The sequence below is a fragment of the Benincasa hispida genome, chromosome 8, assembly GCF_027475165.1.
Source record: "Benincasa hispida cultivar pf3 chromosome 8, pf3_genome.v1.1, whole genome shotgun sequence".
Taxonomy (NCBI): domain Eukaryota; kingdom Viridiplantae; phylum Streptophyta; class Magnoliopsida; order Cucurbitales; family Cucurbitaceae; genus Benincasa; species Benincasa hispida.
This window is the reverse complement of record NC_143485.1, coordinates 2,423,476-2,441,623: the sequence shown is the minus strand read 5'-3', so window position 1 is coordinate 2,441,623 and position 18,148 is coordinate 2,423,476. Positions and strand designations below refer to the sequence as shown.

The following is an 18,148-nucleotide window of genomic DNA, read 5'->3' as shown; positions in this document are numbered from 1 at the left end:
GATCTAATGTTTATATTTGCAACTATCCCTTAATAAATAATAGGAATAAGTGTATGATAAACACACCTAAGTATGAGAGAGCTTGAAGATTTTTCCATATATATCTTTTTTGTGTTCAAGATTATTCCATAGTTAACACCATAATTATATTATACAGTTGTAAGTTTGAAATGTATAAATACTTTTTATTTCCATAATTTGATTTCATATAATTTATAGATTTACCTTTCGAACAAATCATTTTCTTAATAAAGAGTACATTCTCGAAAACCATATTCAAACACCCCTAGCTCCATGCTCCAAAGTCACTTTGGTAATATATATATATTTATCTTTATTTTTTTTTTTTTCACTTTTCAGTATTTTCTATAAATACGATTATGATAAGCAAATTTCTGTTTATAAAATATACTTTCATAACTTTCACTAAAAGAAAAAATCACTACTAATTATATATATGTATTCATTTTTATTCCATTTTTCAGTATTTTCTGCTAATACGGTTGTAATAAGTAAATTTCTGTTTATAAAATACACTTTTATAATTTTCATTAAAAGAAAAAATGACTAGCATTATATATATTAATATTAAAACAAGATATTTTATTACAAATTTTAATTTTGAATGAAATTACAAAAATAATTATCTAATTTGAACGCAACTCAAGTTGGATAATCATGCCTATGGTCTTTTTTTAATAATAAAAAAAACACTTAGAATGTGAATGTTGAAAAAAAAGATACACCGTGTGTCGTGTGAACTGAAATTTATTAAGAGTTTAATCCGTGCAAACATAGAAAGGAATAGCTAACCCAATTAAACACAAATTCTAATTAAATAAAAGGAAAATAAATAAATATTATTATTTAAAAATATAGTGGATAATTAATTCAAATAAATGCTGTCTGGATGCTCTTGAGTCTCGAACGGGCCAACTGCGACAGCTTTCACTATAAAACGCGTACTTGTTTGAAATTTAGCTCCCATCCTCGTCGGCGATCCGTCTATCTACTGATTCACGGCCGTGCGAGAGGCGGACGCGGCGGTGCGGCGGTGTTTTGTTGGTTTGGCCTTATCTTTTGAATCCTCCATGGCTAACTTCCACCACTTCTTCCGGGTTCTATTGATGCTTTTCACTTTTTCAGGTTTGCTTTTCGTATCTTTTCTATTTTGTTGCTCAAAAACTGCAGAAGACTCTTTGAAACTTGTTACTTGTTTATTTTAATCCGAAAATCAAGCAATAACGTTGAAATTTTGGTTACTGGAGTTGTGAATGTGTACTCGAGCAGGATTATGTGTTTGTTTCTTTAATTCAGTGAGTTGCAGACGACTGTAATTCTTTTCGGTTTCCCTTTGCTTTTGTTTTCTCTTCTGCAATTCTCTACCGATTAGTTGGTTGGAACTTTGTTTCGTAGCATATTCCTTGCCTTTAGTTCAGAGACTATTTATGAAGTTGAGATGATCTGTTAGTATCAATTTGAATTGTTTTATGCTCGGTGAGATTCGTTCCTCTTTTGATAGAATTTTGATTCGGCCTGTGCTTCATTCAGGTTCAGTAATTCGAACTCTGAGCGTTGGAATTGGTATTAACTATGGCCAGATCGCTAATAATCTGCCGTCTCCATCGCGAGTAGCCGTTCTTCTTCAAAGTTTAAACATCAGTAGAGTAAAATTATACGATGCAGATCCTAATGTCCTGCTTGCATTCTCCAAGAGTAATGTGAATTTCATTATAGGGCTTGGTAATGAGTATCTTCAGAACATGTCTGATCCTCAAAAAGCCATAGCTTGGGTTCAACAACATGTTCAAACGCACATCTCTCAGACTCAAATCACTTGCATCACTGTTGGCAATGAAGTTTTCAACTCTAATGATGCCCAATTAAGGTCTAATCTTCTTCCTGCAATGCAATCTGTTTATAATGCACTTGTTAACCTTGGGCTGGATAAGCAGGTTTCTGTTACCACAGCTCATTCTCTTAACATATTAGGCAACTCTTTCCCTCCGTCGGCCGGAGCATTCAAGCCGGATCTTGTCGAATACATACAACCAATTCTCAATTTCCACTCCATGGTCAAGTCACCTTTTCTTATAAATGCATATCCTTTCTTTGCATACAAGGAGAACCCTGGCCAAGTTTCCTTAGAATATGTGTTGTTCCAGCCTAACCAAGGGATGACTGATCCCATTACAAATTTGCACTATGACAATATGTTGTATGCTCAAATCGATGCGGTTTATGCGGCCATCAAAGCAATGGGACATACAGATATCCGAGTTCAAATTTCCGAAACAGGTTGGCCATCTCGGGGCGATCTGAATGAGGTTGGTGCTACACCAGAGAATGCAGGGTTGTATAATGGTAATTTGCTAAGAAGAATAGAGAGTGGACAAGGAACCCCAGCAAAACCATCGGTTCCTATCGATATCTATGTTTTCGCTCTATTTAATGAGGATTTGAAGCCTGGTCCAGCATCCGAGAGAAACTATGGTCTTTACTATCCTGATGGCACCCCAGTTTATGACGTCGGTTTGCAAGGCTATCTCCCAGAATTGTTGTATTCATCATCCAAAAGGAATGTAAGAATTGTTATCTTCCTATAACATAGGACTTCCTACTTTGATACCACGTTAAATCACTAATTGACCTAAAAACTTTTATGTTGATCGGTGATTTAAACTTATAAAAATCTAATTTGTGAATAATTTATTTGCAGGTTTTCTCAGTTTTCAACTTGTTTCTTATATTCATAGCCTGCGGAATCTACACTTAAAATAAGCTTCACCATCCATCGATGATGACACAGTAAAGGTATACCGAGTAATTGATAGTCATTCTTATTCATAGCACGATCAGTCTTATAGAGGAGAGCCCACATAGATTATTTTAAGCTTTATTGTACATTTACTTCCTATCCCGTGATCGATTTGGTTCATTGGATATGATTTTTTTTGTAGTTCCACAGAACAATAAAGTGTTATCATTTCATTAGAAAGCCTTCTTCACGATATACATCTCAATTGATTAAAAATAGTTAATTATAATTCAATTAAACTATAATTAAAGTTTCATTAATTAATATTTTTATGGATATTTTCGAGTTTGATTTTCAATTTTGAATGGCGTCATAGACTTTCTATATGCGGCGGTGACTGTCTTTTTCAAAGGGAGGTATGGGAACAGATTTGTGTGGCTTTCAATTAAAATATTTAGAATATATTTTAATTTTTGTTGATTTTTTCATAAAATAAGAGGTGGTAATGGATGGTTTTCATTTTACATTTCATAAATGGACTGAACATACAAACGAATTAGAATAATAATAGTTTAAAAAATAGTAATTATTTTAAATGCCAAAATTACTATAAATAATTTTAAATATGAAATATTGGTAAAATACTTGAATATTTTATGTTTCACAGATCTTGATATATCAATGGTATGAGCAAGCGTACACGTCGAGTAACAGATGTAAACAACCAAGGCCAAATATTGTCTTTACAGATTGATAAAACTAAATTGTTTAACTATTGTTACTAAATCTATTAATTTTATTAGAGCAAAACAACAATTTATTCGAGTTCTACTAAAGCAAAAACAATATAAACAACGAATTCATTGGGACTCAGGTTTCAAGATATTGAATTAATCACACTTTTACAAACCAATTTATCAACGAATGAATAATCTATTAATAATTGCATGGATCTAGAAGACTAAATTCGAGACATTTACTTCCAAGCTTAATCCATCCTAATCTTAGCATCCTAATTCAAATCTCTTAATTTTCACGTTCACCAAGGCCCAAATGATGAAATTGATCCAAAAGAGAGTAGAGATCCGGGATGATTGGACAAATAGCCAAAATAGAATGAAAAGTGAACCAACGTAGTTTTTCTTGTGAAAATGGTCAATGACTAATTTTTATACTATTTAAATTTTAATAACGGACAAAAACACTCTACAATCTAAATCTTATAATTATGTTCTATTTTGAAAAAAAAAAATCTAAAACAAGATCTAATAAACTTAATCACCCAAAATTTAACCTTAATTCTAACAAAATACCTTACATTTAAAATAGCTTTCAAATACCTTCTACCCATAACTCTTACAAGTTATCTCATGTTAAGTCCCACGGGATACCTTGTATTCATATTTTGTCACTTGATATTGATCTTATTTTGTCATGCAAATACCTTATAGTAACTAGAATCTCGTAAAACTAAACTATGCAAATACCTTGTAGTAGCTAGAATCTACACTTTATTTTGTCACACACCTTATACTATATTGTAATAACTAAAATCTTTATGTCATTCAAATAATGCAAATATTATGTATTAAAAAAAACCGTAAACAACCACACAAACATCCTATACTAAAAACCTAAAGCCTTTGATGTGAATAATATTCTGGAAGGAATTTGGTCAAAAGCTAAGCAACTTCTCATAGTCATTCCTAATCTAATTAAATATTATAGTATATGAATTATCTTCATATCAATGGTGGACTATAACAAGGACTCTAACACACTAAATTTCATGACCACTTATCCTACCACATTTTCCTCCACCTTTTCCTTAGAAATACCAATTCTTCAAATCCCCCAATTCAATAATATTAGTCATACAAATACCTTATATTAACTAAAATCTTTGTCATATTTTATAACACATCTTATAATAAAGGTAACTTAAATTCAACGCAAATACCTTATAATAGCTAAAACTTCACCAAGTCATGTAATTGAACATATTATGTACTAAAAAACCGTAACTGAATCACACAAATGTTGAACTTGGGTTTATGTTGATTTATGCGGAAGTAGTTCAATCTCTAGTACTTTATCCTCTAATTCTTTCTATTGAATGCATACACTAGATTTGTGGAAGCGGAATACGTGGATATGCTTGAAGTTAAAAGTCTGGAAGAATGTTTTGTATTCTCAGGAGACTTGTATCTTCAACGAGCGTGATTCAAATGAAGTGTTCTAATTGTTGGGAGAATTCTCTCTTAAGCTCTTTAGCGTGCAAAATTTCTAAACCCTTCAAATGAAGAGAGCTCTTCTCTTTATAGAATTCTAAGGTGGACTTTGTGAACTTCGACTTGGTTAGTTCATCAACCTGACCCTTGTGCCCAACTAATTGTATTTGGATTAGTTGACATTTGGGACAAATTAAGTTTTTTTTTTTTTACCTCAATTAGACTTCAGCCTAAATATTAGTATCAAATTGGGACAATATTTTAATTCATCCAACGGTCACGATAAAAACACATGACATCATCGAAATTTGTCAATTTACGTCTACAATTTCAATTTGAAATACATGTCAACTTTAAATTTATCTCAAATTCAAAAAAATGACGTGACAATTTATTATTGGTCTAAAATTTCTCATCCATCAATAAACTTTTTGAACTTTTGTAGCAGTATTAAGCTTTTCATGACGCACAAAATTGATAACACATACAAGATAGATCAGAAGAATGAGTTGACAATCCACTCAAGCAGCTTATAAGTGGGACTTCTACAATTAAATTTGGGAACCAAAAAAGAAAAACTCGAAGAACTGAACTGAACAAAAATTGAACAAAACATGAACTCCCTCAAAATAAGCCATGGGCAATTTATTCATTCATTTTCTAATACAAGTTCCAAAACTTGATTAAAATCAGTCACAAATAATCTAAAAAAAACCAACAAACAAAGATTTATATTCAGCAGAATCAAAACAAAAGAAACAAATAACAAATAAATCTCTGTACATGGAAACTCTCCCATGCCAACATAACCCTTTTGGTCTAAAGCAGCAGCTTCCCTTGAATGTACAGCTTCTCGTTCTAGCATTTTCAAGTAAACAACAAACGAAAAGATGATATTACAACAAAATCCAAGAAGTGAAGAGATATTTATCACCTTTGAGGGTTTTAACTTTTAACTGTATGACACAAGAAATGGGAGGATTGTTGACATGAAATCTTCATATGTAAGCGTCGCTGAACCCGTGTAGTGCCTATCCTTCTCCTTGAATTTCTCTGTCAAGCCCTGAAATTTTGCAACCATTGGTTTAGAAATGATATCACACTTGAAAGCATGTTGTGCTGTTACTAAGAGCATGATACTAAAACTTCTGATAGCCATGAATACTTGCGGTCGTTTTACTTGAGAAAATGTACTCTGTGGCCTTGGTTCATACATAGAAAGCCACGCTCGATTACTTCAGCAAGATATATTTATAGTATTCTATGGTCGAGTAAATGTGATGATACTAGTGGAATCTGTCTATCAAAAATAGGGTGTAAAAGGTCTACATTCTCACCTTTACTATCATACCACATCTGCAACAAAAAACAGACAAATCCAGAAATGTAAGTATCTATGGAATTTTGGCATATAAAAAGCTACACAAGTATTCAACTATCTACAAACACTTACTCGACAAAACTATCAAAATTAAATTCCACCCGTTCACCACTTCGATCATCGTATAGTGAAATTAGCAGCTGAAGGACTGAAGATGGAACTGCATAGCCAAGACCATAGAGTGCATCCCTCATTTCCAATGCATCAATTCTCCCACTTCTATCTCTATCATATCTCTCAAACATGCCCTACAAATTAGTAAAATACATTCTTAGTCTCACAGGGCTTAAAGCTGATTATCCTAAAAAACAAATCACAAAAAGGGAAAAAAAAAACAGTTTTCAATGGAAAAAAGCAAATAAAACTCGAAGTGTGCTAAATACAACCTGGAAATTTCTTTATAAGGATGTTCTATATGAAATTGCCAATCAACCCTGAGGTATTAGATTAAAAGGTTGGTCTCTTGTTTTGTTTTTTTTTTTCTTATCTACCCTCTTTCCTCAAACCTCTAGAAAACATTATCCAAAAAGATCCTTAAGATTTGGAAAGAAGAAATAAATAAAAAAAGTAACATCAACTTTAAGTGAAGAAAAGTGATACATTTTGTATGTGCTCCTACAATGTTCTGCAAGTAGCTATAGAAGCAAGAGAGTCTTTCTTTCTGAATGAAATAACAAAATGCAGAACAAATCACGTTTTGAACTATGATATTATAAATTCTAAGGATCCTTTAGTGACATTACACATACATTGGATGGCGTCAACAACTCGGTTCAACTAAAATACTTTTCTGTTATATAATCTTATTATGGTTTTAATTCAAATACTCTATCCCAAGTTAATAGTTATAGATCAGAGCATTACAACCAACAATTATTTTTTTCAAACAAAAGTTCATAGTGACATTTAAAACCAATAATCTACTTTAAGTGCAGAAGTTCTAATTTCTTTGCCATCATCTTTTATAAGAAGACAGAGCGAAAACAGATAAATTATGAGAGCAAAATGATCAAGAAAGAGGGTAACAAGTAACAACACAATAGCAATATTACTTACACGCCATTGGCCAAGACAGTTCCACAAAGCAGCAAACTCATTAGGCCCTGCATCAGGCAATTCAAACACAAAGTTAAGTGAAAGGCACCAGCAATCAGTCAATGTTTGAAATGAATATGTTAAAAACAAGCAAAATACAAGTAGCCTAAAACCAGTTGAGGAAGCCATATAGAATAATGTTGCATTGGTATTCACATTTCACAACAAACATGGTTTTCCATTTTCAATTTCCTTTTCTTCACATTCTATTGGCCTTAGTTTCCTAAAGGTCAATTAAAACCAATCGTTGATTATTCAACTTGGCGAGAAACTCAACCACGACAATAGTTTATGTACGTGATTTTCATTATTTTGAAAAAGAGGTCAAGAAGACGAAACAAACCCATTTAGCATCCAAGAAAGGCAATGAACAGGAGAGAATTAAACAGAGATTAAAGTGAAAAGAACGATATCAACCGAGCATGATTGTACGGATTTTAAACATTAAACCAAGGAAAGAACAAATAAGAAACTAACCCATTCTGGAGGAATCAACCGGGTTTCTGAACAAGAAGATGAGCAAACGAACGGTCCTAAGACTAAACTTCTGGTAGCCAGAAGAAAGGGCTTGCTGCAATTCATTCTCATCGATGAATCCACTTCCATCCCTATCCACCATTTGAAAGCTCCTAATTACCTCAGGGCTGGTCCCCGGAGGAAAACCATAAGACCCATATGAAGAAACCCCACCATAGTTAGACCCATAAGGCTGCGGCCGATGCTGTTCGGAGTAATAAGGAGAAGCGGTCGCATGAGAATGTTCATGGCCTTGTGTTTCCGGCGCCGATGGAACGGACGGAGCAGATGGGGCATGGGAATTGGAATTGGAATTGGAATTGGAATTGGAATAGGAAGTGAATCTATTAAAGAAGGACGCCATTGATGGGCAAAAAGAAACAGAAGATGGGTTATAAAATTAAGATCAGAAAGAGCAAAGAATCAAAAGGGTATTCGAATCTGGGAGTTTCTTTGAGGATGACACGGTGGTCAGATTCGGGGTGAGATTCAAAATGAAAAGATATATAAGAAAGAATAAAAGAGATGCAAGGGAGGAAGTAAAAAGGGAAATTCAAGACGAATTTATGTTATACCATACGCAGTTGCTTGTTCCAATGGAATAAAATATGGCGGATTTTGTGTGTTCATTTCGCGTCCATTTCTTCAAATGTTCATCTTCATGACGAACGCAAAAGTGTTTCTATCTATAAAACGTGCTTCTAGATAGATTTAGATACAATGACGGGCTTAGTCCCGGGTGGCTTTAGGGATTTTGGACAATTCAATTTTACATTGTCTCTCTTTTTCCACGTTAAATCACAATATTTGCATTCAAACTATCCATTTGATTTCTTAGATTATGTTTGAATTGACTACTTTTGTAATTTCAAATTATTTTTTAAAGTTTAGTGAAATCTTATAAATTATGAGTATCGTTGCCTTCATAGTCAATTAAGTTTAGAGTTTAACAATTATGACTTTTACTTTTTAAAATTTACAAATATGACAAATATGCATCCTTATAAATTACGTTTCCCATCGGGAAAATATTTTTTTTATTTTAAACTTTTTATTATTCCGAAGCTACTCTTAAGAATTTTATTTCCTTTTTCTCCCATGTTTTTTCATCTGTTTATTTCCTTCTCCGTTTTTTCATTTTCTTTGGAGCTAATTTGAAACTTGCAACTTCCTTAGTTTTCAGTTGGTTAGTTGAAATCGATAGTCGTCATCTTCATCATTATCTCCTTTTCCTCTTCTACTTCTGTTTTCTGATTTCAACTTCCATTTCGTCCTTATGATTTTTGGAGTTGGATTTCTCTAGTTTAGGCTTTGATTGTTTTATTTTTTTTAGAAGTTCATATTAGCAATTAGTGGTTTTTTTTTTTTTTTTTCTTTTGTAGAAATCCTGGTTTTAGTACATTGATTGTAATCTGAAGTCATCAAGGTTTTCCATAGTTATAGATTGTGGAAGAAGAAATTGGCTTACTATGTGATTGTTTTCTGTTTTTCTGTGTGAAGTTTAGAGTTCATTGAAATTTAAGATGTTTTTTACATTAATTTTGTTCTATTTTTTATGTTGGTTCTGTTTTACTTTTATATGGTATACCATCAGCATGATATACTTATATTACATGTATTAGTGAACTGATCTACTTATATATGAATTTGAGTTATAACCAACTTTAATTTTAAATTTTTGTAGTTTTTTTTTTGTAATTTTGGTTAAGGTTCTAGTACTTGTTTTTCATAGTGGTTAATGTGATGACCGACCGTGCTATGTGGATTATAAACTATTTGATTCTTTAGTTAATTTGATATGTAACAAAATCATGATTGATTCATTCATTGAACTTCTCAATCTTTTTAGACATACGTAGTAATGATCTTCAACATGTTCTTAAGATTCTTGAAGATAAAGATGTTATATTGATTTTTTACGTTGATTAAGAATCAATGTACTAAATATCCTTTAGTTGTGAATATGCTTTTGGATGTTTCAATTGGTTTTTCTTCTTCTTCTATAGTTGAAGCTGATTTAGAAGGTGAATTAGAAGTTTTTAGAGATGTTCATATTAGTAATATTAAAGATGTGTTAACTTTTAAGGAGAAGGATTTGTTTTGTATTAAAGAAGGATTTGTTTTATAATAAAGAAATTTTTTTTTGAAGTCATTCCATTTTATATTTGTCAAGAATAATTTTGAGTTTAGAACTTTGAGATCTAACAAGATTTTCTCAGTTAGAATGTATTCAGGATGGTTGCTATTGGTTTGTTAGATCATCATGTTATAAAAGTAGCAAATTATGAATGATTTGAAAGTACATCAGTAATCAATGATTGTTCATTCTTCTCGTAAACAAGCATCTTCGCAATTTATTAGTCAATGTATGGTTGAGAATTTAAGATATAGTTATAGTCACTCAACACCAAAAGATATTGTGCATCACATGCGTATGAATTATGGGGTTTCTGCCAGATATTAGAAGCCTTGGAGGGCAAAAGAATCTATTATGAAGTTGTTGAAAGGAGATGTCGATGCTTCTTATGCATTGTTCCAAAGTTTTTTTCAAAGTTAAACAAAATAAATCTAGGATTGTTTTTTTCTTACTTAATTTAGTAAATCGTTCATCTATTGAATCTTATTCAATTTATTTCTTTTTATACCATTGATATAATATATATTTAGTATTTTACTTATATTATTTATATACCGGACATTTTATATCAGTCAACTGATATACTTATTATAAAGTGCATCTACCAAAAGATGTATTACATATAGTGAAAGGGTCGAATCCTGCAGTGGAAGTACGTGAATGCATGTGCTTTTAATTTACGTTTTAAATTTATATAAAAACACATAGAAGCATAAACAAATTTTAATTAAGCATGCATTAAACGATGAAGAACTCAAGGAGAAGAGAGTTACCTTTGAAGACAATTATTCAATCTTCTTCAAATCCTTTTTGTGATGATCACGATTTCAACGATTCTTGTACGCTCTCACGAATAGGACACCACCACTACGTCTTCCTCCCTATTATCCAACAAGGAAAAGGTTTATGGGAACTTTTTTGGAACAAAGGGAAGAGAAGAAATTATAGAGAATCATTTTCTGTGGGAATTTTGAGTGATGAGAGATGAGGCGAGTTGAGAGAGAACTGAGAGCTAGTGTATTTTTCAAGGAAGAACAATCATTCTATAAAAAAACAAATGCAGAACCATTCTACATATTAAGTGAGGGGAGTTAACTCCCCTCCCACCAGATTAACTCACTTTAACTCCCCTGTAAAGCAGGGGAGTTATGTGATTATTTAATTTAATTTAATTACATAATTATTAATAAATCTTAATTAATTAAATAAAACATATTTAATTAATATTACATTTGGATCATATTCAATTGTATTTCTCTCTTTTAACCTATGGTTTTAATGTGTATCATTGTAACGACTCGATCTTTCGAATACTCTGACAAAGATCGTTACAATATAATGTACATTTACATTCAAAATATTTTGACCATTATAGCAAAAATTTATTAAAACAGGGATGACTATTTCAAATCATTTTATTAAATAAATAAATAATATTTAATTTATCGAAATTAAACAAAATTGAAGAGTTCAAAATATTTAATTATTGATTTAAATATTAGATAAGGTGTAGTATTATATTTAATATTTGATATTAAATTTAATTAATTAAATTATTTTAATTAATTATCTAATTTTAAATTCAAATTTTGAAATTTTTCAAAATTAGAATTTTGATTAATTAAATTTGAATTTATTGAAACTCAAAATTACAAAATTAAAATTAAAATTGATTTTTTGAAAATCATATTTTAATTAAATTAAATTAATCAAAATGCATAAAATTTAAAATAAGTGAAAAAATCCAATCTTGGATTTTTCCCACTCAAATTTCCACCTCATGCTAGAAATTGAAGTGACATTAGGCATGTTAAGTCAATTGCATGAAATCCATGTATATATTGAAGTTTTGAACTTCAATTTAGCTCTTCATGCAAATTTATCAACTCCAGAAATTCTGCAGAAATTCTTCCATCCAAACCCTCTTCAATCTTATCAAAAACCAACTCAATTCAGTGTTTTCATCACACAACCTTGCAAGAGAATAGCAGAGAAGATCTCTGTAGTGGTCTACTTGAAGATTGGAGCATCAATTCGTGGAATTCAGCTGGAATTAAAGAGGGTTCATCAAAGATTTTGTGTTCAACAAACCCTCTTGTGAAATTGTATTTTAAAAGCATGTTTTAAACTCAAATTAAGTATAATTAGAGTCTTTATTGATTCTGATTTTTTCCACTACATGTTAATTTCTCTATCACCTAATTCCTATTAGGTTCGATAGTGTCCATATAGAAACAAAAACATATGCATTACAATTAAGGATTCTGTTGTGCTGATTAACCACTTGGACAACCTAATTAATTAACCAAATTTTCCTCGAATATAGCAATTAGTACATCCTAGGAATAGCCATCAAATGTACAATTAACTACTGCCATTTAAGTGATTTAGCTCGACATTCTGGTAAGAACGTGACAAAACTAAGAATTGATTAGCTATGCATGCTTATGTGTGAAAAGTCAACATCACAAACATACTTGTAGAAATTAAATTGGATTCAAGGAAGACATAAATTTTGAATGCAAATTATTCAAGAAAACAAAAATCTCAAGAAATTACAAAGAGGTCTTCAAAAAAAAAAAAAAAAAAAAAAAAAAAAAAAAAAAAAAAAAAAAAAAAAAAAACTAAATAGAAAGATTACCACAAGCAATTTTTAGACATCGAAGAAGAAGTTTCAATCCATTATCCACAATCCAAAATAAGTAAAAAAATCTAACCTATTGATACAAAAAAGATAAAGGGGAAGGAAGAACATGGAGCTTCTCCCCGACTTCCATTAGTTTTTGAATTAAAAATTAACCCTAAAATGAAAAGAAGTATTTATAGAAATAGGTATAGCATTGCAATGCTGAAGATAACTTTGCAACACTATTATCGACATCAACCCTCAAGCATAGAGGTAGAGGCACAACGGTGGTGTGATGCTCTATTGCGACGAGGCGCGCGCACACGGATGCATTGAATTTCCATCCATCTTCACAGCATTACGACACTAATAGTAGCGTTGCAATGCTACCCTATTTAGGCAGCTACTGCCTTCTAGCATCGCACGAGAGTGCGGCATGAGTCTCGTGACGTTATTGATCAGGGGCAAAGTCATAATTTTTGTGACTTTTTCCAAATGGTTGCATCCAAACTCTAATTTTGCTCATTTCTGGCCAGTTTTTCTTCTAATTGATTTCTTTGCCTCCCAAAAAGAATTTACCTACAAAATAGGATAATTAAACATTAAAAATCTATTTATGAGCTTAAATTAAGCTAGGAATTATAGCTCTTTTTTAGAGCTACCAGTGTGCACAAAATACAATACAAGTAAAGTATACAATACAATAAACTAAGGCATACACTAAACTCATTAACATTTTAAGCATGTTTTACAATTTCCTATAAACAAGGGATAATTGTTTCTTGAATAAAACAATGGATAAGTTTTTTAAATAATTTGAATTGTTTAAATTATTTAGGGAATTAAAGGTGTTATTATAAAGTATAATTATATAGTTACATTATAGTATATAGTTAATTATATATATGATTTTATAATTCAATTAGAGGTTATATAGTTGCTGAAAGAGTGGATGACACTCTGTGCGGAAATAATCGGTATCCCAAAATTTTTTTACAGGACATATAATCAAATAAAGAATGGAAATGTAAACATTTGATATAATTTAGCATGTCATCACATAGAAAATGAAGAGGAAGAGGAGATCAGAAGACCACTCACCTTTGAAGACCGAAACTCTTCATGTTCCTCTCAAAGTCACAAACTCTTCAAATTCATAAACAACCAGAAAACGCAGCGACAAATCTCCAAATCCCGAACACAACCACACGACAACCTCGATATTCTCAAAATGTAGAGAATCAAAGAGAGTTTGTGGGCTTCAAGATCAATTTGGAGGAGATGATGTCTTTTATTTGAGAGAGCAAAATATATATATATATTATATATATATATATATATCATATGTTATATCTAACAAAACATATAACCTATAGTTTAATATGAATCACATTCATATTAATATTTGAATCATATTCAAATATTTATTTGCTCTCAAATAAAACTTTACATTATAATGTATCATAAACATTATAATTAATTTCTTTTAGTAATTCGAACAATTCAAATTAATCAAAATTAATTTGATTCTTATTAATCCTAATTGAGCTAATTAGGTACTTAAATTAATTAATCAAACTCTTTCATTAAATTAATCAATTTTCATTAACAGCTAAGCACGCTTAACTTTTGAGTTCTTATGATTGAGCCACCGAAAAGGAATGTGCACCTTGTTGGTATAGGTAGTAACTTTCAATTCTTTTAAGCCTTTCTTAACCTCACTTTCATGTCCTCAGGATCCCTCTCGTTCAGATGTGATACCGGTTCATTCATGTACCCCTCCTGAACTCGGGTCGTTACAAGCTCACCAGCTTCCACTTATTTCGTCCCCGGACCACATCTTACTGGGAGAGGTTTCGCTCTGATACCATCTGTAACGCCCCAGGCCTAGGATTCCGAATCAGGATTCCGAATCCTGGGCCTGGGGTGTTATAAACATAATCCACCTATATGTCTCCACATACATGTTTAAGTTACAAAAGATAACCTTGGACCTTAGTTTATTGGTTTTTGTGGATTAATACAACTAAATGTCAAAAAAAATACCTTTTATTTTATTAGATAAATAAAATGTTTGTATAATACAATTACAAACTACAAGACCACTAGATTTAGGGCATCAATCCCAACAATCTCCACTTATCCTAAAGCTAGTGGGATGTATATAACAAAAGTACAATCAAGTATATAGTACAAAAAAAAAAAAAAAAAAAAAAAAAAAAAACAAGAAACTAGGGCATACAATACGCGTTCAGTAAAATCTCCCACTTGTCCTAGACTAAATGCGACTTGTCTCCATACCCAGACTCTCTAGTTGACCCTCAAACACCTTAGCCGTGAGGGTCTTTGGTAACAAATCAGTAACATTATGCTCCAAAGCAATTTTCGTGATTATCACGTCCCTTCTATGCGAAATCTCCCCATATTTGGTGACACTTGCACTCAATATTCTTTCCACACTTGTGGCTTATGGGTTCCATGGAATTAGCCACAACACCACTATTATCACAATAAACAGTGATGGGCCTTGACACTTCAAGATCAATCAAGAATTTCTTGAGCCAAACAGCCTCATTGGCAGCATCACAAGCCGCTACATATTCTGCCTCCATAATGGAGTTATTAATGCACCCCTTGTAATGCCCTGAAATTTAGGTAAGATTTAAATTGATTCGTGCAATTAATCGTTTCTTTTATTTAAAGGCCAAAGTTTAGGATTTTACATATTTTATTAGTGGTTTGAGTTTTTGGGAAAATGAGTTGGGGGTTGTTATATTTATCTATTTATTTTGTTTATATCTATTTACTTTTGTTTGTTTTACCTTTTCCTAAAAAGAAGTAGGGTTAAGGGTTTGGTTATTTTTTTAAATAGGGTGACCTCGGGAAGCGTACAATAGAGAAAAAAAGAGAAAAAAGAAAAGAAAAGAAAAAGGAAACCCTTCTTCTTCTTCTTCTTCCAACTGTGCCAATACCATTTTCGCTGTCGATCGAGTCTACGTTCGCCAGCCACCGTTCTTACCTGTTCGCTTTCGTTTGTTCCGTGGTAAAGCTTGGTCGCACGAGGAAACCTGTCCGTCGACCCGAAGCCGCCGTCGATCATGAACCGAAGCTGCGTCCAGACCTGTCCTCGACCCGAAGCAGCGATCGACGAACCGAAGCTGCGTCCAGACCTATCCGTTGACCCGAAGCTGCCGTCAGTCGAAAATCGAAGTCGCGTCCTTCTCTTCGGGCCACCCGTCTTTTCCGTCTGCTAGCTGTCGGCCTAAACCCAAGCACAGTCCGTCAGTCTTCGTGCGGCCAGTTCTGGTTGCCGTCGGATTGCGATTGTTCTGCTCGATCTTTTTGTTTGGTGGTAAGTTTTGGTTCCTTTTGGAAACCCATCGTCATTGGGTATTCTTGGGCCATAGCTAATTTACCCATGGAATTTTGTGGTTGGATTCAGGAACTTGTGGTGGTGAAGGAAGTTTCCAAGCGGAGTGAAGGTGCATTTTGGGACAGTTAGATTGAAGGAAATCGGATTCGAGATTTCCATAAGCAGTGGAAGAACGATAATTCCAAATTACAATCATAAATGAACATATATTTACAGTCGACTTCAAAATAAGTGGTTATACAATTCAAATGTAGAAATTACAGTTTGAATAATAAAAATGTATAAAGAGATCAAACTCTACGCACAATAGCAGAAGTGTCTCCACGTTTCGATGCACACGAATGCACGCTCAAACAACAGTAACCTTGAATTCCCGATCTACACGGCCGCAATACCGCAACGAACATAGCACGAACACTTCGCGCTTGTTCTCAACGATCTCCTCGGTCACGAACTCCTCTATAACACGAACGACCTCCACAGCACCACGAATGGCCTCTAGAAAACCTCGACGGTGTCGAGTTGAGTCTCACACCACCAACAAGGCGACCTTGGTATTCTCGGTGTGAGAATCCAGAGGGTGGGCTCTATTCAGACTTGGTATGAGGCAGACGAAAGAGGAAACACTGATCGCGTACACGACTGGGCAAGTGGGAGATGGCTGAAACCTATCGTATAGGTCGATGCCCAATCGTTTAAATAAAGCTAAGAGATCGTCTAGCAAAAGCTATGTGATCGTTTAGCTCCGTCTTTTACCTACAGACTCTACACGATCGTTTACCTTGGGCTAACGATCGTCTAGCAAAACTATGTGATTGTTTAGTAAATACTGCACGATCGTTTAGCTTGCAGCCGTCGTTTAGTAAATCCGAATTTACTTGATAATTTCGTGAGTTTCTTTTGCGCGAAGAGAAAACTCAAAACTTTTTCTATTGTTTTGTAAAAAAAAAAACTTCTTTTTGAAAATAGGAAACCACTTTCCTTTTAAACTCATGGTTACCATGATCCAATAACCACCCACTCATATGGTTATTAAAAGAAAAAGAATTAATTGTCTAATAATTAATATTATTATAAACATAAATGATAACCAACTTATCATACTATATTTATAACCTATAGTTTTAATATTTCATCTCATGAAACATATAAACCATAGTTCTTTTTCTATTCCATGGTACTTAATGTAAATCTCATTTACATCAATCCTCCACGAGATATATCTTATACATCATACCGATTATATCATATATAATCAAAATACCTCTTATCAATTTGAACATTTCAAATCAACACCAAGAACTGATCCTCAACTGAATCCATTGAGCTACCAAGGGGACCTCATGGATATGTAGCTCGTAGCTCCAACGATACGTGAATAACTGACTAAACTCTTTAGTCACGGGATCCACCATCCGTTAACTACCAGACACTCCATTAAAGACCGCCAGCTGAACTCTCCTTACTACAAATATATTATGTGTCCATCTTAACCAATTAGCAGTGCGACAACCCTTCACAGATCGCTCGTAAGTACAGTTGGGCTAATAACCGTTATGCCCCTGTAGTTACATCTGTCTCCTTAAGTACCACTGATCCCTCTAATGAATATAAGTCATAGTTCTACTATGAGTGAGTCTTCTCTTCCAAAGAGAAGCTGTGGTGTCACACCCCGCCCCAGACCACCTTCTGAGCCTGAGAAAGGGCATGACTGACAGTAGTTATCAACCTTTTTGTTGACACTTACTGCCTAATAACTCTTGCGGAAATAACTCTAATACCAATGAACAAATTCAATAGCCAACTGATTAAGTCAAGGAGATAATAGCAACTGATTAGGTAGGCCCATTTTATTACAACCATGTATCATTTATACAACTCCAAGATTTACTATAAAGTTTACAACAACAACTGTAAAACCCTCCGGAAGTGTAACTATGGCTTGTGGCAGACCTTGGCCATAGCAGCACCCTAGAACTCCTCACCTTTCGCTACCTGGGAAGAAAAAGAAAAACATTTGGAAAGCATGAG

General features: G+C 33.0%; 2 protein-coding genes and 1 long non-coding RNA gene across 3 annotated transcripts; 2 read left to right on the top strand and 1 right to left on the bottom strand.

Moving 5' to 3' along the window:
• Positions 1–855: 855 nt before the first annotated feature.
• Positions 856–2,998, top strand: LOC120082675 (glucan endo-1,3-beta-glucosidase 14-like). Its single transcript, XM_039037943.2, has 3 exons — positions 856–1,146; positions 1,552–2,582; positions 2,720–2,998. Exons 1-3 carry the CDS (start codon positions 1,092–1,094, stop codon positions 2,774–2,776), a joined length of 1,143 nt encoding a protein of 380 aa, XP_038893871.2. The 5' UTR covers positions 856–1,091; the 3' UTR covers positions 2,777–2,998.
• A 2,611-nt stretch (positions 2,999–5,609) lies between these two features.
• LOC120083762 (Calcium-binding EF-hand family protein) lies at positions 5,610–8,776 on the bottom strand. Its single transcript, XM_039039621.2, has 5 exons — positions 7,943–8,776; positions 7,427–7,473; positions 6,443–6,618; positions 6,327–6,345; positions 5,610–6,052 (listed from the first exon to the last, which is right to left on the bottom strand). Exons 1-5 carry the CDS (start codon positions 8,343–8,345, stop codon positions 5,942–5,944), a joined length of 756 nt encoding a protein of 251 aa, XP_038895549.1. The 5' UTR covers positions 8,346–8,776; the 3' UTR covers positions 5,610–5,941.
• Positions 8,777–15,957: 7,181 nt separating this feature from the next.
• On the top strand, positions 15,958–16,493 carry LOC150034292 (uncharacterized). Its single transcript, XR_016531402.1, has 2 exons — positions 15,958–16,096; positions 16,187–16,493. It is a non-coding gene; the product is annotated as an uncharacterized LOC150034292 (long non-coding RNA).
• The last annotated feature ends 1,655 nt before the right edge of the window (positions 16,494–18,148 follow it).